The sequence below is a fragment of the Prionailurus bengalensis genome, chromosome F2 (assembly GCF_016509475.1).
Source record: "Prionailurus bengalensis isolate Pbe53 chromosome F2, Fcat_Pben_1.1_paternal_pri, whole genome shotgun sequence".
Taxonomy (NCBI): Eukaryota; Metazoa; Chordata; class Mammalia; order Carnivora; family Felidae; genus Prionailurus; species Prionailurus bengalensis.
The window spans coordinates 43,592,125-43,619,716 of record NC_057353.1 but is presented as its reverse complement, the minus strand read 5'-3'; the positions used below and the strand labels follow the sequence as shown (position 1 = coordinate 43,619,716).

Here is a 27,592-nt window from a genome sequence, read left to right as displayed (position 1 = left end):
AAGATGACAAAATAGGCTTGCTTCCTTGTAAGAGGGCAGAGTTTCCCAGCAGAGGCAATAACTGGCTGTGATATTAAAAATGTGTTGAGTTTTAGGAAAGAGACATGTACAAATAAGGGAGGGTAACTACTGGAAAACATTGGGGAGAGCCTGGGAGAGGAGATGATGTTTGGCCTGAGCAAAGCCCCTCAACTGAAGTGCTCCTGTTAGAACAGGGATCTTGTTAGTTCATTACTGCACCTCCAGGGCCTGCCAACTGGCATTTGATGATACTCGTCAAATGAGTAAATGAAGAAATGATACTGTTGTAAGTATCCAAATAATGTTGTCCAGACATGTAGCTTTCTTTGTTTTTAATTTTATTTTTTTAATCTTTTTTTTTATTTTTTATTTTTTAAAATTTACATCCAAATTAGTTAGCATATAGTGCAACAATGATTTCGGGAGTAGATTCCTTAGTGCCCCTTCCCCATTTAGCCCATTCCCCCCTCCCACCACCCCTCCAGCAACCCTCTGTTTGTTCTCTAAGAGTCTCTTATGTCTTGTCCCCCTCCCTGTTTTTATACTATTTTTGTTTCCCTTCCCCTATGTTCATCTGTTTTGTTTCTTAAAGTCCTCAAATGAGTGAAGTCATATGATTTTTTGTCTTTTTTGTATGGAAAGAGCCCCAATATCCATCGATGGATGAATGGATAAAAAAGATGTGGTGTATATATACATTGAAGTATTACTCAGCAATCAAAAAGATTGAAATCTTGCCATTTGCAACTACGTGGATGGAACTGGAGGGTATTATGCTAAGTGAAACTAGTCACTCAGACATGTAGCTTTCTAAGAGAGAAGTGGAGAGAAGACAGAAGTAGAACTTAGGCAATCTCTAAAAGAATAAATATAAACATATCCACATAGCTCGGTTCTTTGTCTTCTTCAGATCTTTACTCAAACGTGACCATCTTGATGAAGTCTTCCTGGCTCTCCCTCAACACAAACTCAGACCACTTCCTCCCCACATACCCTGTCTCTGTTCCTTATCTTAGTTTACTCCTCAGCTTCCCCTTCATCTAACATAACACTTTACCTCTTTATCCAGTTTGTTATCAGTCTTGATGCCTGGAATGGAGGCAAGATGAGGGCAGAGTTTAAAGTGGTACCCAGAACTTAGAAGGTTCTCAGTCAACATGTGCTGAGTGAATGACTAAATATATATATTTATGTGTTTAAAAACACACACGTGTGTATATATATGTACCTGCAAACTCTGCAAACCCATAACTAGATGCTATTATGGGTGACAGTGGTGGTGGTGAAGATGATGATGATGATGTGGCTGCTAGTGTTGGTGATAAGGCAACAGCAGTTTTTCAGATTCTGTTCTTTTTTTTTTTAACCTTCACAAGCAAGCACAGGTTCAACAACTAAAGTTGTAAGCTGAATCTGTAGTGGATATTTTATAAAGCTCTTAAAAATATACAAATTTTTTACAAGATTCAGTATAAATGCCACAAATAAATACATCTAGGAAGGCTATCTAGAGCGACAGCAATATAAAATGGCATTAAATACGAGTGAAACTTCTCAGGTTCCTTCAATAATGGAATAATAAGCTACTCTTACCCTGGAAGCCATGCAGCAAAAGCTGTTTCCTTCTCAAGTGAAAAAGGGCTGAATACATCTCTAGCAGACCCTACGTCATCATCATTTGACCATCAAAGATGAGAACCCTCAACACTCAAGACTCACTAGAATAAAACGGCCATCATTCATAGCAGGAGCAGAGGATGAGGAATAACAACTGAATCACCAAGTGGGTATTTAAATAGCATTCTTCAAATGCGAAATAATTTTTATTGACTTTTAAATGTTTATTTATTTATTTTGGGAGAGAGAGAAAGAGGAAGAGAGAGAGCGCAACAGGGGAGGGACAGAGAGAGGGGGAGAGAGAGAATCCCAAGCAGGCTCCACACTGTCAGCACAGAGCCTGATGCAGGGTTTGATTTCATGAACTGCGAGATCATGGCCTGAGCCAAAATCAAGAGTCGGATGTTTAACCAACTGAGCCACCCACGTGCCCCTCAAATATTAAATATTTTTTAAAGGAATCCTTAAGGTTTGGTATGCTTTAGTACAACATAAGGATAATAACAGACGGTGTAATCAGTAAGACTCAATTATAGAAACTAATAAATGCATCCTGGGACTACTTAGAGCTTTAACAATTGCTTTGCATACTTTGTAAGTTTTTAAGTATTCAGACAAAATGAAGGAAAATCATAAACAGATGAGGCAATTTAGCTTTGAGAAGAGTTAAGAAAATTTAATAGGTATAGTTTAGATAAAAGGAGGCTAAGGAATTATAGTGATTACAGAAAAGTATCCAAAAAGGTACCTGTATTGAGCTAAGGGAGGTATAGAAAAACAATTTTCCTCATGTGAGAATAGTAATAAGCAGCCCCAGTAATCACCTAAAGGTAGAAGAGGAAAATAGCTACAGTAGAAATAGCACCAAATATGTTGGAAATAATTATCATTCTGGGAAGCCACCTGAGGACCACGTTGGGGAGCCTGAGCATGAGAAATGCAAGTTGAATGAAAGCAGTCGGGTGCACAGCCCTCACCTCAAATTTCTCTTTGGATATCTGCAATCTTGATCAGGGTATCACTGGTTTTTGAAGGAGATACATGTGATCAGGATAACAGTCCTGCGGGTGTTGTCAGTCTCAAAGTGGGATGGATACTATAATCCCCACTTCAATGGTGGTTGCCACTGGGGAACTGGAGGAGGTGAATACAGACTCTAAAATGTCACTTGACACATTTCCTGGTTGTTAGGTGAGAGATCTTAGGCAAACCATTTAATTACTCTGGGCTTCAGAGTAGTCATTTGTAAAACAGGGGTGATAACAGCTATTTTGCAGGTTTATTTAAGGTAGGAGTTCATAATCTGGCAAATTTGGTGGGTTCATAAATTTGGAGGTGTTCTGTGAACTTAAGTGGGAAAAAATTGCATCTTTAGTTTCATTAACCTCCAAATGAAATTTAGAATTTCCTGAAATTATGAATGAAAGTAACAAACCACACTAGTTAGCAGAACCTGTCACCTTGTTACCAATAGAAATCACAGGTACTTTCATATCACATTAGACTTGTAGAAATCTCAAAATAATCTTTATGTTCATCACTACTTTGGGATTACAGTAATAATTAGATAATACTGTAAGATCTTATTTTATACATTTTTTAAAAACATGGCCATATTGTATTTAGTTTTAACTTTTTGATAACTGTGCTGATAAAATTCATATCCTTATAATATTATACATATCATTTATGCACTAAAAAAATATTTGAGAAGATGTCCATAGGCTTCACCAGACTGCCAAAGTGCTCCATGGAACAAACAGTTGTCACCAACCTCTGTTGGATAAGTGGTAGCTTTATTATTAAGGTGATGATGATGATGATGATGATGATGATGATGGTGATTCCTATTGCTATTATTATGATTATTAAGCTCACTAGAATTTATTTGCCCTGAACATCTGCATTGCAGTCCTGGTACTCTCACATACTAGCTGTATGTTCTTGGCAGGCCATTTAATCTCAGTGAGTTTCATATCCTCTTCAAAAAAGGAAACACCTCTCTAATAGGGCTTTTCTGAAGATTACATGAATTTATTACATGCATTCTAAGATATACTATATATCAAACTTTCAATTCTCTTGAGACTTATTACTGTTATTGTCACCAACAAGTGTACAATAAGTACAATAGCCGTATAAATTATCACTCAAGCCAGGATGCCTTTGCGATGAGAGATCAATAATGATGGCAGGACAATGGGTGGAAACTGGATATCTCAGGTAGATCAGAAGCCAGTAAGCTATTTCAATACTACTTTTCTGATGTTTTTGTGTCTCCAATTCGGCACTATAAAATCCAATAGATAAACGCTGATTTCCCCCATTGTAATAATCACATTTTTCTCCTATTTTAACATTTTTTGGAAATGAGAAGGCATCTTGCTATTGACACATTCCCTAAGATACTTCCCAAATACCAAGCAAACAACAAATTGTGCCATATATTAATCAGTTATCATTGCTTGTCCACATGCAAACTTCATCATACATCACCAGAAAGGGCTCTGGTAATTCATTTTACACCGTAGCTAAGTTATTTGCATTGGTATCAACACGGATCACTAAATTTTAAATATGCATCCCTAATTATGGCTTAAAATTCTTCATAAAGTTTTGATGTATGCGAAAGATTGATTTTTCACATGAGGCAAAACAAAGGCAGTAGAAATCACCAAATTTTCAGATTAGATCCTAGAATGTTCAAGGTTAGCAAAGACTGGTGTAACCAAACATGCATCTGGAGGCCTCCAAGCAGGTCCTGAACAATTTGTGAAAAGATTCCTTAGACTTTCAGGATAAGCTGTATGGCTTTTAAAAATATTAAGTTGGAAGTAAAATGGAAAACAAAGTAGCCAGATTGGAAATACAGAGAAAAGCCTGTATTCAATATACTTCATAATCAGGTGGTCAACTCTAAAGGCACATTTTTAGCAGACCCTCATCAAAATGATGAGCAAAACTTACACAAAGTAGCCTCTCACCCTGATTTGGAGACCTCACTGCTGATGACCAAAAGGTATTTAATCCAATGCCATCTTTAGACTTGGACAGACTTTGACTATAACTACAAAAGTGTAAGTTGTTGTATGCTACCGTCAGTGTAAAAATGCACACTTAATGTAGTTTTATTTTTCCTTTAAAGTTTTATAAATCCTAACTGCACCCCCTATGACTGATAAGCCTTAAATCAAAGAAGTAGAGACTGCATTTCTTGCAACCAATCTCACAGAGTCACTCTTGAATTCCTTCTCCCCTCCCTCAGGCTCCACCATGATTTCCTAGTTTAAATTTGAAAATATGATATTTGGAATTCTGTTGTTATAGTTGAAGAGGTGTAAATGATTGTGTTTTTTAAAAATAAAAGGAAATTTCCTTCATTATGATTCACGCATGTACTGCTTGAGCCATGTTTAAGAAAAGAGGCATAGTTTTTTGGGTGGGGAGTTTGGCGAGTTCTTTATAGATTTTGGATACTAGCCCTTTATTCGATATGTCATTTACAAATATCTTTTCCCATTCCATCAGTTGCCTTTTAGTTTTGTTGATTGTTTCCTTTGCAGTGCAGAAGCTTTTCATCTTGATGAAGTTCCAATAGTTCATTCTGCTTTTAATTCCCTTGCCTTTGGAGATGTGTTGAGTAACAAATTGCTGCAGCTGAGGTCAGAGAGGTTTTTTCCTGCTTTCTCCTCTAGGGTTTTGATGGTTTCCTGTCTCACATTCAGGTCCTTCATCCATTTTGAGTTTATTTTTGTGAATAGTGTAAGAAAGTAGTCTAGTTTCATCCCTCTGCATGTTGCTGTCCAGTTCTCCCAGCACCATTTGTTAAAGACACTGTCTTTTTTTCTATTGGATATTCTTTCCCGCTTTGTCAAAGATTAGATGGCCATACATTTGTGGGTCCAATTCTGGAGTCTGTAGATGCTGGAGAGGATGTGGAGAAATGGGAACCCTCTTACACTGTTGGTGGGAATACAAACTGGTGCAACCGCTTTGGAAAACAGTGTGGAGTTTCCTCAAAAAATTAAAAACAGATCTACTCTATGACTCAGCAATAGTATTGCTAGGAATTTACCCAAGAGATACAGGAGTGCTGATGCATAGGGGCACTTGTACCCCAATGTTTATAGCAGCACTTTCAACAATAGCCAAATTATGGAAAGAGCCTAAATGTCCATCAACTGACGAATGGATAAAGAAGATGTGGTTTATATATACAATGGAATACTACTTGGCAATGAGAAAGAATGAAATCTGGCCATTTGTAGCAACGTGGATGGAACTGGAGACTATTATGCTAAGTGAAATAAGTCAGGCAGAGAAAGACAGATACCATGTTTTCACTCATATGTGGATCCTGAGAAACTTAACAGAAGACCATGGGGAAGGGGAAGGGGGGAAAAAGTTAGAGAGAGAAGGAGGCAAACCATAAGAGACTCTTAAGTACTGAGAAGAAACTGAGGGTTGATGGGGGGTAGGGGAGAGGGGAAAGTGGGTGATTGGCATTGAGGATGTCACTTTTTGGGATGAGCACCGGGTGTCATATGGAAACCAATTTGACAATAAATTAGACTTAATATAAAATTTTTTTTAATTAAAAAAAAAAAAGAAAAGAGGCATAGTCTAGACTGTTGTAGCTGCTGGTAGCCATCCCCTTGACATCCCTTGGGTTTCTCTGTCAGTAATAATTTACTCACATGCATCTCACTACCCTACATCAGTGGTAAAGATCTGCTAAAAGAAGGTGGTATTTTACTCATAAATGTAGAAAGCATTTTTCATTTAATCAGAATAGTCATGAGAGAAGTGTACTTCATCCCACTTGAAAATTTAAATATGAAAGTCCACAATTACTGGCTCTTATGAAGACAATGTTAATTTATTACTCCACACATGTCACTTCCATATAATGCAATAATTAGCTGGGAAATTATATCTGCATTCTCAATATTTTTGTACAGTAGGAGTGTCAGTATAATTAGGCATTAACTACAGTGTCAGAGAACTGAAGAAAGAAGCTTTGTGCACAAGTGAATATTTTTTCCATCTTTATTTGCTCCATTCTTGACTTGGTGATTCAGAAAAAGTCATTTAAATAGAGACTATCAATGGAAGCCATCACCACAGTATGCCCTATTAAGGAAATTGCCTAAAAGACGAAAAGATAATAATCACATGGGTGGTCAAAGCCTTTCTGGCAGGCTCTTGTGGAAGCCAACAGGCTTAGTGCCTTAGGATCCAACTCTTTGTTACACTCTTGAATCTGTCTTTCATTTCTATTCTCCTTTCCATTTCTGTTGTACTAGACTCTGGCAGGCTGAACTCACCACAAGGGGCAGCTCTTGATCATAGCCACCTTACACTGAAGAAGAGCAAACACCAATCCATTTTGGCAGGTACAGTTTTCCAACCCACTCAGTAAACAGTTTGCCGATTAAAGTACCAACAAACTGGGCTCTCAGTTATGAAGAAAAGAACATGCTAAAAGGTTATTTTATCTCCTAATCAAGGAAAGAATAAGTTAGAGTCTACTTTCTTAAAAACAAAACAAACAAACAAACAAACAAACAAACAAACAAAAACCTGGAACAAATGTTGAATCATTTTTTCTTTGAGTTTAGTTTGCAGATAATATTTAAATGTCTCTTTTGCAATTCACAATTCATCTCTTGCCCCCAACTCACCTATCTCTCCTCAGTGCGCTCACACTGAAACTACTAAGGCAGATAGGATTAAGGGACACCACCTTTTGGAGACCTCACAGCTACTTTCTTTTATAATTGCTCCTGCAGTATCCTCAGTACCCTAAGTTGCATCCTTAAATTAAGACACTGCTAAGTGGACGTGGCCTGGAATATCCTTATTGTCTAATAATGTTAAAAAAATACTGACATTAGTGAAAGCCTGTCCTTGGAAATCTTTAAAACTAGCACTAGCAGGGAACCACCCTAGTGTCTTTGGTGTATCAGGCACAGTACCTGGAAGTAGAAAGCTGAAATTGATATGTGGAGGGTCCTGATATATTTTTCTAGGTGTCTAAGCTATACACATGTAGAGAATATATAAACAGATAAATATATACGCTATTTCCATCTCTCAAGGATTAGAATTTTTCTCTCATTTTTCTTTTCTTTTAAGATTAGAGGCACTGGGAAATGTCCTGAGGTGGTACCCTGGGGTGCCTCTGATCTGAAGACACTCTTTCAAATAGTGGAATGATCTTAACATTATTAGCTTGAGAAGGTGTTTCATATCACTGAAAGTTCTCTTTGGATGGTTTTTGATTTTATCTATTGTCCAGCTAAAACTTTATTTAGAAAATGCCCCAAGCTAAGAGAATATTACAGCAAAGATTAAAAAGTTTTTTAATCATTGTAGCAAGATGTAGAGAGTTAACTTCAGGAACAAATAAATATATTTATTTTTATACTCTCCAGAGAAAGTACCAATATAAAACATTGAGAATTACTGGTGTAGCTGATGTCTGCATGATTATATAGTGTTATTTAGCCTTATCCCCTAAAATGTTGTGGAATATGATTCTGTGCTATATGTATTTTAAGCATTTTGAAGTGCCTTCTCCATTCATCCATTCATATGTTATTTAACCACCATGCCTGATTTTATTGGTGTGTATGTACTTCAGTCTATGAGAAGTGGATACACACACACACACATATCCTACATATATATATATATATATATATATATATTTATATATGTCTCCTATATTTAAGATGGGTGGCAGAGAAGTACATGGTCATAGAAGTTATTATGGCTGAAATCTTGAGATAGAAAAGCTAGGTTCAAGTTCACATTCTATACCTCATGGTTGTGCTGTGCAACTTGGGGAGCAACATTCCTTACTTCTCCGGGCTTCTTCATTTTCATGTATGAAATAAGGAAAACAGTACATTGAATGGCAACTACCAGAGTTATTACTATTATCAAAGTCTATGAAAGAGTACTCTTATTTATAAATGATCACACTGGTGCAAGAGATTATTACAATATCTTATAAATAGTAACAACTTGCTACATATTTATTTGGGAAATGGGATCTTTTAAAATTCTTGATGGTTTCTTTTCTCTCTGTGTCTATCCAAAAAAAGTCTCTACTTCTGGATTTTCAGATCTATTAAAAGGAACAAATTACTTTCCCTTACATGGAAAAAAATGGACAATTTTTACAAAGAACTTTTCCCTCCATCTACTATTACATTCTCCTCCCTTTGACCTTTCCTAATTCAAATGACAAAACAGCTTGATTGCTTCCCATTTGGCTCTGCAGGGTATAATAAAGTATTTTCCAGAGCTTTGGAGAGGGAAAAACCATCCAGTTATGCCAGTGAGGGGGAAAGGATGCATGCCATACATTCTCCCAGCCCTCAGTTAATGCCAGGAGACTTTTCTGAAACATATTTACAAGTATTTACTATAGCATTGCCTGTGATTTCATGGGGTGGTGCATCTCATTGGATGAGTTTTATTAAATGAAACTATAGAAATCAATAAAAGCAAATTATACTCCTGTTTTAACTAGTAATGGAAATTCTGTCTAATCTCAAAATAACTCATGCTATGAAACCATTTTAAACCTTTGTTGAAAGACCTTGTTAAGCTGTTAAAATCTGAACTGTTGTATATATATGTTTTGCTGTGTGGCGTATAAAAGGCCTTTAGAAATTGATTCTGAGAACTCTCCTTTAAGAGAACTCTGCAACCAAACCAAAACTCTGAAACTGCTGGTTGCTAGGGGTAACCTCAGGTTATAGAATGAATAATTGCCAATGCAGGACAAGCACTTGATAAGAGTATGCAAGAATAAGGTTTTCTGAAACCTTCCAGTTTTTTTTCTGAAAGAAAAAAAAAAAAGGAATAAAAGCCCTAATCTTTTGGTTAGGAAAAAAAAATTATTCCAAGATCAACTCTATCAGGGGACAAGTGGCACATTTAAGATACTACCGTACTTGGGTTACTACTTATAGGATGGCCCATTAGAATGAGTTCCATAGAGAAGGATAAAGGACTATAGAAAGTACTCAGGTTGTAGTCACAATGGTGTCCCATGATTCTGCTTCTCAATTCCCTGTTTGATCTTCAGTCCTGAAAGTAACATAGTTTTAGTCCTACTGATTGTGGCTTCTGGACACTATTTCTCAGAGAACAAAGTGAACTCACCACCCAGTAGCTGCTTTCTAGCATTGACCTTGATGCCAGTTTTATTCTGCCCATTTGTTCCTCAAGCCATCTTTGACAGACCATTCTTTAATGGCTATACATTTATTACTCTAGCAGAAGTACACAAAAACCATAGCAGCCAGAGGTAGGACACAAACTTCCAGAGGGGCTACTGATTATCAAAGGATATGATGTTCTGGGCATCTCCTGGGAAGAACCTCTCTCCTAGACAATAAATCATGTTTTAAAATGAAATACTGTAGGCAAATCTGTGGATAAAACTAGGATGTGGTTATAAAACGTGAAAGACAACTGTTAGGGATTAGGAAGAAAGTTGCTAGGTGTATTGGGGTGTTCATTTCTTGAAAAGACCCTTCTATATGTATAGACTTTTTAAAAAATATGCCCCTTAAAATATATTTTTGAACACTATTGTATTTAGTTATCTTAATAAAGGGTTCTGTTCTTGTAGTGGGAAAGTATGCTTACCCCTTCCCTTGCCTGTTGTGTGGTTCCTTGGCTGGCTATCACTAAGACAATAGACTGACCTGGTGATGATGTGTTTTGTTAGCAAAATACCTAAGGGGAAATAATTGTCACCTCTTGAGAGCTGAGTTTACAAACAGTCCTACTAAAGCCCACCAAGACACAACTAAATGTTAGATACAAGATACCCTAAATGCTAGAATTTCACTATGTACTACAAGCCTCTTCCACCAAAAGGTAAGACTGTGAGACTGGAAAAGGCTTCAGAAGAAAGTTTCCTAAACTTGTTCCGAATAAGGGTATAAAACAGGAGTCAACAAAAGTAACCAGCATGCCAAATCTGACCTGCTGCTTATTGGTGGTGTGTTTTTTTTTTTTTAATTTTTTTTTTCAACGTTTATTTATTTTTGGGACAGAGAGAGACAGAGCATGAATGGGGGAGGGGCAGAGAGAGGGGAGACACAAAATTGGAAACAGGCTCCAGGCTCTGAGCCATCAGCCCAGAGCCTGACGCGGGGCTCGAACTCACAGACCGCGAGATCGTGACCTGGCTGAAGTCGGACGCTTAACCGACTGCGCCACCCAGGCGCCCCTGGTGGAGTTTTTTAAATAAGGTTTTATTGAAAGGCAGCCATGCTCATTGTCTAGTATTGTCTGTGACTGCTTTTGCACTACAATATCAGAGTTAAGTAGAGAGACGGTAGGGCTTGAAAGCCTAAAATATTTGCTACTTAGACCTTTAAGAACAAGTTGGCCAGTCTTTGTTTAGAAGACGAAGAGAAGAAGACAGCCCCGGGCAAATTAACATAGTGCCGGTGATTCAAAAGTGGTTTGCTGATTCTGTACCTTAGTACATCTGCAGCACATGTAATGGGATAATTTAGTTCAAAGGCTCTGACCCATAGGTCACTTGGGAGCCTAAGGCATGATACTTCAGTTCAGATTTGTGTGTCCTGATGTGCCAACCTGATTTCCTTAGAAAGTTCATGCACCAAATATGCTATGGGTCCTTCTGGGTCAGATCATGACCCAGTTGGCAATAGGGAGGCACTGAGGCAGAAACTATTTGTACCTCGTTGGCAACCTCTAGTAAGCTGGCAAAATAGTCTGGATGCAAACTGAAGTCCTTCACAGTTTCAGGAATGCAGAATAAATGAGATAAGATGCCAGCCATGAGAAGTCACAATAGACTTCAGTGTTTTGGCATAATGTTCTCAGAACAATCTTAAAAGTGTAGTTGCCTTATTTGGGTTACCAATGGTAGTGAATAAGTCAGAATACTGTTCTTTACGTGTATAGAGCTACAACCAATACGCAAGCCAAACTTAACCGTGATCTGAAACCATAAGGTGTTATATGGTAAATATTGCCCCACAACTGTAGGCAAAGTCCTGCCACCCAAAGAATATGGGGAGAGTCAGTCCTAGTTGGCACAGCCAGTCTTTTTACTTTAAACTATTCCTTTTCTTTACTTTCCTTTAATAAAAACCAGCTAAGAAGGATCCTTTCTAAAGAAATAAAGGAAAGAGCTGAGTCAAAGCCTACTCATGTTCATTCACAAGGTGACATAATGAGATTCCCTAATATCAAAGGGAATATTTTGATATTTCTGCCTAGGCTGACATATATCTACATATAAATACTACACATAGTATTCAGAGGATTCTGAAGCCCCATAGTCATAATGGAATCTACACAGGAGAGAGCAAACAAATATAAAAGACAGCCCTTTCACTTTACTAAAAAAAATTGATTCATAAATTCTAGTAAGACCCCAAAGAGCTCCCAGGTGTGCTGTAGAAATTATGTGAATGTTGGAACTATGAGGGGCTCCAGAACAACGACACACTGAGATAAATGAAATTTAAACCAATTTTGTGGTGTGCTTGACTGACTAATGCAAACACATAGGCACTGGAAGAAAAACACAGGATGCATAAAAGCCCAGCAGTAACGATTGAGACAATAACCTGTGATTAGTACGTCTATACTGCATGGAACATTAACGATGTAAGGAAGGCCGCGCTGGAGACACGGTCCAGACACAATTATGCTGAATGGGTATATAAAGTCTATTATTTTTATAACCAGAGCTGCAGATGAGCACAAAACTGTTCCCACTCTGGCAGTGTCACCCAAGCTACATTCACATTATATAGAGGTGATAGGGTTGGTGAAATAAAATTGCCTAAGTAAACCCATTTGCACAGCTACCATAAAGGAGTCTCACAAGCATTTCTACCATATCCCTTTATTTTAGAATGAAACATGAATCTAATTAGGGTTGAGAAGTTGGCAAGAACTCCACGACTACAAGAAGCTAGGATTTTTGTATTTTTACATAGGAGGAAATTTTGCTCCTTGGCATCAGCAACACAAGAAATTCTGACAAAATACCATACACATTCATTCCAAATTTTTCTGCTTTAGAGTTGGCGAGAGTCAGGGTAAAATGCTGTATTTAGAATGATCATACATCCCCTCCCTCACTTAATAAAGCCTACTTAAAATATAGCCCTAATTAATGACTACCAGAACACAGCGGTGTTCATAATCCCTATAATTCAATTGCCAGTAGTTTGTGCAATAAATCAGGAAAAGGTTAAAATATTTTTTATGCCAGAATAGAACATATCAATCTATTTTATTTGATTACCTTGTGTAATGAGGCTTTTTCAAGGCTAGATTACCTTACTCATTATAATTATGACAGATATTTTTGCTTAAAATGGAAAAGATTAAAAAATGCCAGAAATCTAGTTGAATCTATTCTAGGATTTTTTTTCCTCTTTTGTACGTTTCAGGACATGAGAAATGTCATTATGCTCTCCTTCCAAGAGTAGAGAAGAAACTAACATGGTTCCCATGAAAAGCAGATTAGGCAAATGGCATCGGGACAACACTCATTTTATTCACTGATTTCAAGGTTAAATAAAATCATCTATAATATTTTCTAATTCCAAAGTTGATCGGAAAGGGAAGCTTCCTAAGGTAATGGGAATGCTCTATATCCATCTGGGTGATGGTTACACAGGGGTATACATTTGCTAAATATATTGTGTTATGTACTTAAGATCTGTGCATTTTATTACTGAATGCTAATTTTACCTCAGTAAAACACTGTTAGCATGAAAAACATGTTAGTTTCAAAAATCAATTACATAAAGCACAAGCAATATGAATATAAATAATTCTCATGTTCCTTTACTAATGTGAAGAAAGAAAGTGGAAGAAACTTTAGATCTGGAAGAGAACATTTTACAACTTATCAAAATATGTGAAGTAGCATTTTTTTTAATAAGAGAAAAATATGTAGATGTCCTTTATAGGACTTTCTGCTATGAATTGTTATGGGCATGCTGGATGAACCCTCAGGATTATTTCTATTCTAGATGACTCCAAAATATAGTAAAAAAATTCATTTCCTGGTTGAAGTACTTTATTTAGTTACCTCCTCCAAAATGCTTATAGACCTTTTTGAGCCAAAGTTTTTCTTGAAAAGAGTGTTTTAGACATTGTAATAGAGTTGCACATGAATTTCAAAATCTATACACGAACCACAAATAGCCTCACATATTTCACAACAATTTAGTTAGGTTAGCAATTATTACAATTTAGCTAATATTTCATAAGAAAGTAAACTATGAAGTAAAGGTAACTATTAATCTGATTAAAATTTTGAAAATTAGTTTGGCAATAAGTTTCACCATATAATTTTAAATCACTTTAATTTTATATTTTCTATGAGTATATGATAAAAGTACATTGTAAACCAAGATGTATTTCCTAAGAAAAGGATAGTTAATATTAATTTTACTTTCATTGTACAAAAGTTTAGCTACATGTGTCCATTAAAATAGCTTTTATAGGGGCGCCTGGGTGGCTCAGTCAGTTAAGCGTCTGACTTCGTCTTAGGTCATGATCTCATGGTTCATGGGTTTGAGCCCCATGTAGGGCTCAGTGCTGACAGCTCAGAGCCTGGAGCCTGCCTTGGATTCTGTCTCCCTTTCTCTCTCTCTTCCCCTCCCCTGCTTGTGCTGTCTCTCTCTCTCTCTCTCTCTCTCTCTCTCTCTCTCTCTCTCTCTCTCAAAAATAAATAAACATTTTAAAAAAATAGCCTTTATAGAACTTTCACTGTTAAAAAGATTATATGAAGAGGAAGAAGGAATTCTTCTGAGTAACAAAAAGAAGGAAAAATAATTTTCTGCATTCTATTTTTATCCATAAGTGATACTACATAGCCAACTTTACTATCAAATAAATACCTAAAAAGAGTGCATAGAACAAAGGACAGAACCTGTAGATTTATAGTATTATAATAATAATAATGTCTTCTTGAAGAATACTTAATTGGTTCCAAGCAAAATTAATAAAATTATCTTTTAGGTCACAAAAAGCCATACATAAATTGTTGTATGGAAATAATAATATAAAATCTTTTATATTTTTTATCATATAGATTACGGGTCAGCAAACTTTTTCTGTAAAGGGTTAGAAATTTAATATTTTAGGTTTTACAGGCCATGTATAGTCTCTGTCACGTAGTCGGCTAATGGGGTAAAAAACAGTCTTAGCCTGAGGTCTGTACATAAACAGGTGGCAGGCTGGATTTGGCCTGCAGCCACAGATTTTTGGTCCCTTACTGATAATGATCACTAATAAGCATAACTACACCATAAAAGGAAAATTATTTTAAAAGTTCAAATCTTTTATTTTGCAATTACCAAAATAGGTCCTCCCCAAATAAACGTTCCGTTCCTCTTTGATATCACCTACACTGGAGCCAAAGACATACCTTGGGTCTTAGTCATCACCAATATAAAGGAGAGTAGGGTTCTAATTTTCCTCTTCCTGATTACTCACTCAAACCCACATATTCCTCAAGGAGCCTTCCTCATGAGCAACAAGTCATAGCCATTTCTCCCTTTTCTTAACTCCTTTCCATCCATCCAAGTGCTAAGCCTTTATAGCACTCAGCACCCTGTCAGGGATAGAATTCTTTGTAAAAGCAAGATACTTTTAGTACATAAATTAGAACCTTATTATATATTGTTTGTTATACTAAATTTTTTATGTGTGAGTTTAAAATTAATATTTAAGTAGAATGCAAGGTCCTTATGGCCGAAGACTCTGACTTCTTTTGTTTTTTACCTCCCTTTCTTGCATTTTTCTCTCCTTCCTTCCTTCCTTCCTTCCTTCCTTCCTTCCTTCCTTCTTTACTGTAGATTAGAAATTATTCCACATTCTTAGAAATGTCTAGGTCAGGTGTTATATTTATTTCAAGGATAGAAAGATTATGTTCAATCAGGGGTTGAAGAGTTAGTCAGAAAATGCTCTTTTTTTAATTAATTTTTTTTTTTTACCATTTGTTTATTTTTGAAAGAGAGAGAGAGACAGAGTGCAAGTGGGGTAGGGGCAGAGACAGAGGGAGACACAGAATCTGAAGTTGGCTTAGGCTCTCAGCTGTCAGCACAGAGCCCAGTGCGGGGCTAGAACCCATAAACTGTGAGATCATGACCCGAGACGAAGTTGGACACTCAACTGACTGAGCCACGCAGGCGCTCCATTTAATTTTTTAAATTTATTTTTATTTTTTGAGAGCGAGAGAGTGTGCACACATGTGTGAGCACAAATGGGGGAGGGGCAGAGAGAGAGGGAGGGAGAGAATGCCAAGCAGGCTCCATGTGGGGCAGGGCTTGATCTCAGGGTCATGAGATCATGCCCTGAGCAAAATCAAGAGTCAAAGCTTAACTGACTGAGCCACCCAGGCGCCCCTAGTCAGAGAATGTGCTGTGGGAAAGAGGGCCTTTGAGTTCATCCTTGTAAAACATGTAAGAGATGGAAAGAAGAGAATTCAAGGCAGAAAAACTGTATGATTACTGATATGAAGAAAGGCCAGTGTGGGATGTGTAAGGAACCACTCCTTCTTGTCAAACTAGAGGACACTGGAGAAGACTGGTGGGAAACCATGGCATGGAGAACCACAAAGACCAAAAAGCTAAACAATTTAGGCTAGATTCTTTTTTTTTAATTTTTTTAATGTTTATTTATTTTTGAGAGAGAAATAGACAGACTCGACCAGGGGAGGAGCAGAGAGAGGGAGACACAGAACCCGAAGCAGGCTCCAGGCTGTGAACTGTCAGCACAGAGCCCAATGCGGGGCTCAAACCCACGAACTGTGAGATCACGACCTGAGCCGAAGTCGACGCTTAACCAACTAAGACTCAAGAGCCCCAATTTGGGCTAGATTCTGTTAGTGCTGGGGAACAACTGAAGGTTTGGAGACAGAGGGTTTGTCTGAATCGAGCCGGGCTTCTGGAAGATTATCTTGGTTTAGTGGGTATCATGGAAAGCCTGAACTAGAGAAAAGGCAGGGGGCATAGAAATGAGGGATTCATCAAAAGTGACAAAATGTAGGATGAATGGGGCTTTACTGTTTATTAGATATGGACCACAAGGAAGAGGAAGGAAGGAAAGGTGTCAGTGACATTTTGATACTTGGCAGTGGGGAGGATGACACTGTCATTAATAGAAACAATAATGAAGGAGGAACAAGTGTGACAGGGATGATGGTTATACTTCCTTCAGGCTAGAGTGTCTGTTGTAGGGTAAATTTCAACAATAGAAGTTTACTGATCTCCAACTGTGCTGCTGAAGGTAACGCTGCCTTTGTTTTCTCACAGACAATAACACTAGATCTTAGAAGGGCATGCCTAGTTGTACATTTTAATTGTAAATAATACTTTGTTCTCAATAGAGCAAAGCATAATTATGATACGAGAGTCTCTCTACATTGTGAGGGTTGAGAAGGGAAGATAAACTTCAATAAGTTGAGTTGAGGAAACTGAGTCTCCGAGAGGCTAAAGGACTCATTATTCAGGTCTCATGTTCAGTTAGTGGCAGAACAAAGACTAGAAGCAGTTCTCCCGAAGGCCAGTAGTGGATTGAGTTTCTTATTGGAGGGGAGAAGGCAAGAACAAGGCCTTGGAAAGTTGAGCTGTGGTGACCATTCTATGCTCATACTTCCAGTGTTTTGGTGGGTTTAATGTGGGAGGAAGAAGGCTATGTTCCCTTGTCTGCCAGTTGTGGTTTATAGGATATAGCATTCTCTTTAATATAAAATAGAAACTTTTGTCAAGTAATTGTTTACTGATATCCCTGTTCTTTTACTTGTTTTCTTTCATTATTTCTACTTCACAAGAATTAAAACAACACAGTTATATAACTTACTATATCCACCTAGTCCTAGCTTTCTCTTAGACAGAACCATGTTAAGTGGAGGATAAAGATCTTTTCAGACTTCAGTTAAGCAAACATAAACTCTCTGCTTTTCCACATCCATTTCCAGAACTGTCCTATAAAACCTCTCCACTCTCCGTCTGACTGCCAGCTGGATATATATTGATGCTCAAGGCAATATTGAGAGCCATGTTGCTGAAGAGTCTCTGACCCTGGATCCTTGAATGACTATGTGGAGAGGAACCCTCCTGTAGATTGGATGTTAAATGAGCAAGAAATAAATCATTATGTTAAGGCACTGAAATTATAGGGCTTATTTATTTCAGCAGCTATCATAACCTTACTTAGAACAGAGGATCTCTCTGTTACAGCTGGAGTGAATCGGACATTGTTTGACTATTTTCTGGTATTAAAAAATGCCATAGAAAAGTTTAAAGACAATATCATTTGTCCTCTCTGATTTGTGACTTCCTTATTACATGTATTTAAAGTTAAACTCAGCCACCCCAGAAATGATAATGCTGTTGGCAATGCCTCATTCAATATGTTAATCATGAGAATACAGAATAAGTCCTTTGAAATTGGCTGTATCATATAAACATGCAGAATGTTTTTTAAAGGTGAGATAAAGAGATATCTATAAATAAAACACCTATGTCTCCCTTTCTGGAATTTCTTTTCATCCCTGAAAATGCAAAGCAGACCAGCCACCAATATATAGACTTTTTAGAGAGGCAACATGGATACTGTCAAGATAAACCAGTTCTGTTAATGTGATTTCATGTCCTCTGGAAAAAAATGTGTGTGTATATATATACATATATATATATATGTATATATATATATATATATGTATATATATATATTTATTGCCAACCTCCTAAAAGCTTAGAATCAAGTCATTTCTGATTTTATCCATGTATTTTAGTAGGCTACAGTGAAACTCAAAACCTTACACAGAAATAAACCTTATTTCAGATTGAAGGAATTTCAGCGGTTGAGGAAAGTTCAAGCCAGATCCACTGCAGTTTAAATCCAATTTTTTTTCCTTTGAGTAGAATATATTATCGAGAATAAATGTGCTTCAAACCAGTTCTTAGGTATTATGTTGCTTTAGAGTCCAAGGTGTATAGAAGGTGTATAGAAGCTAAAAGCGCCTCCTTAAAAATAATTCAGTTACTCTTGTCGCCTCAAGGTAATCATTGTTGCACTATATGCTAACTAATTTGGATGTAAATTAAAAGAATGAAATTGAAAAACAAAGATAAAGTGCGAACTTGTAAACATGATGTATACATCCTTCTTGTTCAGGCCCCTGTTTACCTCTCTACTGTGTGCTCTGACCACTGCAGCTTCCATTCTGTGCACCGGCCACTCTGAGTCCCTTCCTCTTCCTCAGTGTGCGTGTGGTGCTGTCTTTACCTCCAGCCTTCGCACATACAGTTCCCACTGCCAAGTACCCACCTCCCCCCTACCAACTCCTTTTCCTTAGCTTACTTCTATTCAGTCCTGAAGTCTCTGGTTAGATGTCATTTCTGCCATGTAGCCTATCCTGAATGCTCTCCGTGGGCAGGTTAGGTGAGCTTCCTGTCTCTGCCATCAGTACTTTATCAGAACACTCCACACATGATTGTATGACTGAAGTTCAGTGGTTGGTGTCCTTTATACTGCAGTCTTGGTAAGTTTCGGGTGGCTTGTTTAATGACATGAAACCTAGTGCCTAATCTAATGCATGAAGCATAGTAGGCGGGATGCTATATTAAATGAATGTTGCTGAATCTAGAATAGCTCTCATCTGGAGTTCTAGTCAACCACAACACATAGAAGATGATGCTACTGACCCACCAACCAAAGGACACTTATCTGGAATAATCTGATTCTCCAGGATCACTCGAGGCCAAAAGAACTGAAGTGGTAAAAGCGTTAAGCATAAAGCATGGTTTTCCTTTGTACAGTAAATAACTATCTTCAGTGGCCAAATTCATGCCCCTTAGCTCATTATTCTTAAGCTCTAACTGAAGTAGGGTTATAGAGACTGCCTCTGTAAATGATCCCAAAGGGTATAAACAAAATTCAAAAAACAAACCTTTCTCTGATTTTGATCATTTAAGCTTGCAAATCTGTTCCTCGTAATCTGGAAATGCAGGAAAAACAACCCAGCAGCAGCAGACCAGACCCTGCTCCTCTGCCCATCACTGTTCAGCAACTCACCCACTGATTTGGAAATTCCTCTTCGAACTAACATTTGATTTGCTCCAGAGTATCTCTGAGCTTGTACACTTTGCCCTCTCTCAACGGTTGTTCTTGACATTAATCTCCCTGTCCCCCATCTTCACCGCGGTCTTGTATTTCTAATCATCATCTTCCACTATCACCTTCTTGCCTCAAGCTTCACTTTTGCCTTATTAAAGTCAGTGTCAAACCAAGCTGTCTTCCACATAGCCTGGTCTGAGGTGCTGCCAGTCCCACTGCCATTATCGATGCTCCTGGCTGGCTCTAGGCCCCCACGTTTGGTTCTAAATCCAGGAGGATTTAGGGCATACAAGTATGGGAGAGGGCTCAGTGGTGAGAGGAAATGCTTACCTATTACTGTTTCTCTGGCACACAAGAAATAGCTGAACCAGAGAGGCTTTAAGAAAATGGCAGCGTGGCAGGTGGAATTCCTCTACGGTCACAGACTGATGTAGAAACAGAGAAGCCCTCAGGTCTACAACATAGCACCCTCGGTTCACCAGTGCATTCTCTGCCGTAGGACTGGATGAAGGCTTTTGCAAGGGGTGTTTGCTGGGGTCAGCCTACCACAAAGAATTGTTGAGAGTCTTCCGGACAATAGAGGGAATTTTTCAACCAAAAGCGCGGATGCTTCTGGTTTATTTACACTAATGTTAAACACGCAAATGCCCAGCAACCCGTGGCTACTTCCTTACCTTGTGTAACTGATAATACTGGAAGGCACCGATTCCACCTTGTTCCTCTGCAGTCCAGAGCACCAAACGCAGAGTCCTCTTTGGTCGCAACCCTGGGAAAAATAATAAAATAAAACAAGTGATCCTTCAGGTGATTTAAAATTTTTTCAAAATGGCAAGGCCCCTCATCTGCATTCTGGAGACAGGAGGAACTCAGAGGCACACATATTCATCTCTTGCTGATGTGGCTGCCTGATTCAGAGTGTGGCTGACACAGCAAAGAAGCGCCCTCAGGGCTGATCTCCAGGGCAGGCTAATGGAGAAAGGGGTTGTACAAGTGCTGCCTGCAGGCCAGAAGTGAGAGCCTCTAATCATATCCTGAATGGACAACCTGCCCAGCAGGACCCAGTGGAAGGCCAAGGTCAGTGGAATGTTAGATTGCATAGAGAAGATGCAGTCAGCAGGACTCTAGGCAGATCAGGGAGTCTTCCAATGACTAACTGAAACCCAATCATTTGGCTCTGCTTCAAGATCAGGTGTGAAGGGGGTTGCTCCTTAGTCTAAATCCACAAGCTGTCCGTGCTGTTCTCAGTGACATGATGGCTGCAGAGCAGATACCATGTTAGTGGTTACCCACGGTCATTTTCCTTTACTATTTGGAAATACAAGGTCATTCGCTTCAGGTCAATGAAAATGAATTGCATGCAGATGACATTTTATTTACCTTATTGCTTCACAAACAGCTCAGTGACAATTTCATCGACTTGGGAAATACAAATTTCTGTCTTGGAGTTATTAAAGATCTGGCACATCTAGGACCATTTTTCAGTGACAGTGTCTGCTCAGTAAAAGTAACTACAAGGATATCTGTTTTCCAAACTTAAAAAAATGGGAACGCAATATGCTAAAAGTCTCATTTTGTGACCAAGAATTAAAACCTGTTCCGATTTGGACCTTCTAATATCATTGGAGAGAAATAACCATGACAGAACAACAAGAAGCTGGGCTTGACTCTTATTAAGAGGATCTATGCACCTGCCTCACCACAGGGGAGCCACAGGGAAGGACTTGGAGGGGCACTGAGACGGGCACGCTACAAATCTCCAGTGTAACCACACAAGTGCTGCCACCCAGGCATGTGGCCTTCGAGGGAACAGCCTGGCCAGCTGCAGCCAGGATGATAAATGCTCCTGGGGAAGGGAGCCAGGACCTGCCTCCTCCTGGCCCCAACAAGTATTCTCCTTTCATAAGCCTAGTGCTAAGGAGTGAATGGGTGCTACATTTTCCACTAAGTTGAATATTGTTGTGAAGCCACTTTACACTTGAGCATTTTAACATAATTAAAAGAATACAGGTTTAGCATGTAGGCTGACCTGAGTTCCCATTAAAGCCTGGGCGAGCAGTGTCTATATTCAATTGCTCAGAAAATGCCACTGCTGCGTCTTCTAAGTCCATCGAGAGCCCAGCTTCTCACCTCTGCTAGCATGGCGGTCAGAGCCCCACCCTCTTCTGCCCAAGCTACTCCTCCTGCAGCCAGACGGCCCCTGTAAAATTGAAACTGGGTCATGTCATTTCTCTGCTCAAAACCTCCAACAGCCAGAATATAAGCTTCTGGAAGACAAGGTTAAGCTTGTTGATTCACTGTGATGCCCTCCGTGCCCAACCTGCTTGGCACACCTTGGGTACCCAATAAATTGGTAAGGAACGGATAAATGAATCCAAACCCTGGGGTGTCACTTAGAATAAAATTCAAAGCCTTCCACCACTTTCTCAGCCTCATCTCCTAAAACTCTCCAGCTAGCTCACTCTCAGGCAAGCTGTTTCAGTTGAAAACGGCAGGCAGAGCTGGTGAACCCTGCTATCATTAGGCACTAGCTGTGTGCAACCACTGGGAAATCAATCTACCTGAACTTCAGCAACCTTATCTGAAAAGTGGAGAGAATACTATATGCCTATCCCATAACTCTTTCATGGGATGGTTGTGAGGATGAAATGAAATGTGATAATGTATGGAAGACAATTCTGTGCTTGGCATGTGGCAGACATTTAATAAATGAACTATGAAACTTCATAATGGGTATCTAGGCACAGAATGCACACTTGTACCCTTAGAGAGAAGGGGCATCTAAATACTCAGACAGCAAATTCTTTCAAAGGCATTCAGGTGCCTGCTGACAAGGAATCCTGAAGTGCCCACTGCCTGTTCCAGAGTTAAATTAGCCTCTCACGTTCAAAGCACAAACGTCAACCATTGCGGGAAGAAGTCTAACTGGTATATCTAAAGATCACCACCTTTGGTTTTGCTAAAAGAAATGTGCTTGATGTCACTTTAAATCAAATGACACTTTGCTTGCAACATAGAAAAAATAGGAGAGGATAAAGTACTACAAGTAAAAATTCTGAACATTTGTTAATCCATAAAAAGGAAAAAAAATATTTTCTTTTCACATTATCTCTGCACCTACCAGCAAAACAGTACCAAATTACTAAAATGATGGAAATCTCTAAATAAGGATAAAAGAACAGTTAGCACAGGTTAGAAAAAATCATTTTTTTTAAATGCAAATGCCTTGAATATCCCTATAGATTTGGTGTTCCACCTGAAAATCATTATTGTACAGTATTAGTCTCCTTCCCATTTCAAATCGGCCAGATGGCCAATGATATTATATTAAGATAATAAAGAAGTAATCAGTTGAAATGAGGAATGCTAGGGCCTCCAAACAACAGGAGCATAGCTGTTGATGTAAAGCTGGCTCTAAAAAGACACTCGGAGCCTCATTCAAGCCCCTGAGAAAGCAGCTCAGTTCCCATCAGCACGGAACACCAGGGCCTGCCCCATGTTCAAAGTGAAGGGCCAGACAGAAGAGGTTAGGAAAGCAGTGGTAAGCACATGGCCTGACTGAGCTCCAAAGTCTCTACTCTGATATTCTGGCTGTCTCTAAACCTAAGACAAATGCGTGACTTCATTCAATGACTGGACTCTGCTCCTAGTGTGGGGTTTGGACCCCCAAGCCACCCGAGTCTGCAGATGGGGAATGAGGGGCCTGGAAAGAGGCTGGCCATGAATCTGAGTAAGTATTGTTTGAGTCCGTGCCCTGCTACTTCCGTCTCCGTGACTTCAGACTAGTTACCTGATCTCTCTGGGCCTCAGTTTCTTCATCTGTACAGTAAGGAAAATGGTCATTGCCTCATAGGATTGTTAAGAAAATTAAATGAGACAAGGAAAATATGTATCAAGCATGGTCCCTGGCACATAGTAGGCTTTCAAGAATTGTTAGTTAGCTTCTTTCTATATGATTGCCCACAACTTCTTAGTCTGGGCCAGTAATCACCAGGGAGATCTTGTGGGAAAGCCAGGAAAGAGGCACAGTCCTCGTTCCTCATCCTTAGGAACCGGAGAATATCTCTGTTTATTCAGAGTGTGTACTCAGCCAGTGGAAAAACCTCATCTAACTTGTAGAAAAATGCATACCCTCTTTCAGTGTGGAATGCTTCCTCAACACAACATAGAGCATATCCAAATCTAAGTAAAGACAGGAATGGGTTCCTCACTTCTTAGAAGTAAGGGTCAACCGGAATTGTTAGTTTCTGAATAAAGTCAAAGAACCAGAAAAATATGAAAACTGAATAAAGCTGATATAAGAATATCTATTTATCATTTTTCTTTTTCTTTTTTTTAAATTAATTTTTTTTAATTTAAATTTAAGTTAATTAACATACAGTGTAGTCTTGGCTTCAGGAGTAGAACCCAGTGTTTCATCTCTTACATAAGACACTCAGTGCTCATCCAACAAGTGCCCTCCTTAATGCCCGTCACCCATTTAACCCATCCCCCTCACCCACCTCCCTTCCAGCAGCCCTCAGTTTGTTCTCTGAATTTAAGAGTCTCTTATGGTTTGCCTCCCTCTCTGTTTTTTATCTTACTTTTCCTTCCTTGTGCATCTCAAATCCAAACTAGATTTAAAAGCTAAGATGGGGCGCCTGGGTGGCGCAGTCGGATAAGCGTCCGACTTCAGCCAGGTCACGATCTCGCGGTCCGTGAGTTCGAGCCCCGCGTCAGGCTCTGGGCTGATGATGGCTCAGAGCCTGGAGCCTGTTTCCGATTCTGTGTCTCCCTCTCTCTCTGCCCCTCCCCCATTCATGCTCTGTCTCTCTCTGTCCCAAAAATAAATAAACGTTGAAAAAAAAATTTAAAAGCTAAGAAAGAATTCTAAGTATATAAAATAACCACAACAACAATAATAAAACAAGATTACCGATAGCAAGACAACATAGTGATACGAACTGGTATGTAGGGGTATGATTTTGCAGAAATGGGGTAAACAAATAGCTCAATATCATCCTGACTCACAACCCTGGCCCTGGCACAGCACTGGCCCCAGGCAAGCACGGGAAAGAAAGTCTTACAAATGGAGGTGAGTGGTAGGACTCTGGTCTCAGCGGTCTAGGAGTCAGGTGTCATTGAGGTTTTGTCAGAAGACAGGCAACTCATTCCCCTTTGGATGTACAGAAACTTCTCAGAGATTTCTCACCCTCCTGGAATTTCTGTTAAGAAGTCCAGATAGCATAGCACACATTTTACAGCACATCGTTTCCCTCTTAAAAAAATATAAAGTGCTGATATTGTGTCAGAATGTTGTCTTGTTTATGAAATATGACATACATGCATTTTCACTTTCATTTTTACTGAGGAAAATAATAATGCAAATGGGAAAATAGTACCTAGGAGAAAAGGTAAAAACCATCTGGTGGACTTTGTTTTTCATTCTTATCAAACCTGAAGATGAGAAGGCTGAGAGGTGACTTTCATTAAACTGATCAGTTGAAAGGTCAGTTGACTGTCCTACACTTGCAGCAAGTGGGGCAAAGCAAAATCAACTCACATTAATCCAACCTTGTAGATAGCTTTCCCATATCAGGAGTTCTAAAGAGTGCTACTTGTTAACAATATGTGTCAACTCAAATGTTCACTTACTGCTCAGTTTCAATCCCTCTGAAACTATGGGTGAGTACTGTTCTCCCTTCTTTGACCTAACTTTGCAGAGAAAACACAACTTTCTCTTAGAGTAAATGCTGTATACCTATCTTCCATATAAATGCACTAGTTCATAAATAGACTTGTTGCCCAGCTCTCTTTTATCAATAGTTCAGGAGAGTGCTTACATTTAGAGATTTCTACCCCTGCAATAAACTTAATTAACATAATATCTGAGTTATAAGATAAATGACACATTAGCATCTAAATTTAATGAGAAGAGGCTGTAAGCATAGTGGTTAAACAGATGGATTTGGTGGTCAAGACCTATTTCCACCTTATGCAAGTTACATAATTTGTCATATGGTATATAACCACATTATCATTGTTTTGTTTTTTTAATAGGGTCATTGTTGAACACTGATTATTTTAGTGAAATAAACGATAACTACTTCTCTTTATAGGCAGGAACAGAAAATCACTTTGAAGATCTTTTGTTCTTGGAAAAATCATTTGGTGTCTTAGTTATGTAAATATGAAGCAATTAGGCACTTTTGGGGGGTCTTGGGGCAGGGCAATAACCTGTTTTTTTTAAGTTTTTTTTTTAATGTTTATTTATTTTTGAGAGAGAGAGAGAGAGAGCGCTAGTAGGCTGAAGCAGAGTCCAGGCTCCAAGCTGTCAGCACAGAGCCCAGTGTGGGGCTGGAACCCACAAACCATGAGATCATGACCTGAGCTGAAGTCAGAGGCTTAACCAACTAAGCCACTCAGGCACCCCCTAACCTGATTTTTGTATTCCATCTTGTATATTCCATCTACCTCTGAGTCATCTAGAGGAAATGGGCACTGGGCAGGAGGCAAATCAGTGTGTAAAGGGAGCCTAGGGCCTTCTGGGAGGAAAGCCCCAGTGTCCTCACCCACCTCCTTGGATTGGGGGCTGGGGACGAGAGACCTGTTGGGTCAGGGTGACAATGACTAAGGTCCTGGGACACAGAAAGTCCTGGAAACAACTGAAATGAAGTGACCCTGATGAAGGGAGAAGTCTGGGCTGGTGACTCAACACAGTCACCCAGGGCTCTAGGGGAAGGGCTGATTCCAGCCTAGCATGTGGCCAACTCCGGATCCTCCAGATCCAGCCACCCTGGCACAGAGGTTATGGTTTAGGGAGTAATAGCTGAAGATGAGAATGTAAACAAAGTGTTGCAATCCTGTTGCCCAAAATGAGCACTGCTGTGACTCAGGGGTACAAACAATGCCACGCACAGCAGTCACAGGTGGCTCCGGCTGCAGGTTTTGGAGGGGAGACTGGCCTATTCGGCCCAAGTAAAGTCCTGGGATTAACAGACAATCTGGAGGTGGTGGGAGGGACCTCAAAAGGAGATAATAGACTTCCTGCTAATAAGGACTGTGGAGGCTTGAATGATTAACTGTAAAGGCGATTAAAGAGATGTGATCATATTTATAACCTGTGTTTGTGGAACGGGTCATAACAGTTATAATTTCCATAATTCAAAAGGAACAGTCCTACCTCATTATAATGATTAGGATTCTATTAGCCAGGAAAATCACAATTAATCATTGCTGAAGCAAAAGCACAGTGACTACCAGTGCGTGAAGGCCATTTCTGGCCCTAACCCAGTTTCTCACCCTCATCTCCTGCTTCTGCCTCTCCTCCTAAGCTCCAGCCACATCACATTTCCTATCCATCCCTGAACATACCATGCTGGCTCAGATATTTGGTTCTTTGTATATCTTCTTCCTATCTAGAATGCCACTGCACTTTTTCCATCTGGCCAACTCCTATTCACTCAACAAAGCCCATCTCTAATTTTACTTTCTTTGGGAAAGCTCCCCTAACTCTAGGGCAAAGTTGGCTACTCCTTTCTCAATGTTCCTCTAGAACTTCATCCGTACCTCTCTTTTCACTTTCAACCACACTTAAAGGACATTAATTTTCTGAGACTGACACATTTCTGTTTTTCATAATCCTGGTCCAGATTTAACAAGTGCTGAATAAATGCTTATTGGCTGACTGAATGAATGAATGAATGCCTACTTACATTTATATAAATATAAATAAAAGCTACTGCCTTTTCATTTAATCTAAAGCATATTAGTGCCTCCTGGCTTCACAGAAAGTTGGTAAGATATGCTCTTTTTGTGA

The 27,592-nt window shown here is 39.0% G+C and overlaps 1 protein-coding gene across 2 annotated transcripts in view; it reads right to left on the bottom strand.

Moving 5' to 3' along the window:
* CPQ (carboxypeptidase Q) overlaps nucleotides 1-27,592 on the bottom strand; it is a 351,664-nt gene that overhangs the window by 87,485 nt on the left and 236,587 nt on the right. For both annotated transcript variants that reach the window (XM_043601429.1, XM_043601430.1), the window contains exon 5: nucleotides 20,472-20,563. In XM_043601429.1, coding sequence (XP_043457364.1) covers nucleotides 20,472-20,563 — 92 coding nt within the window. The remainder of the gene's footprint in view (nucleotides 1-20,471; nucleotides 20,564-27,592) is intronic.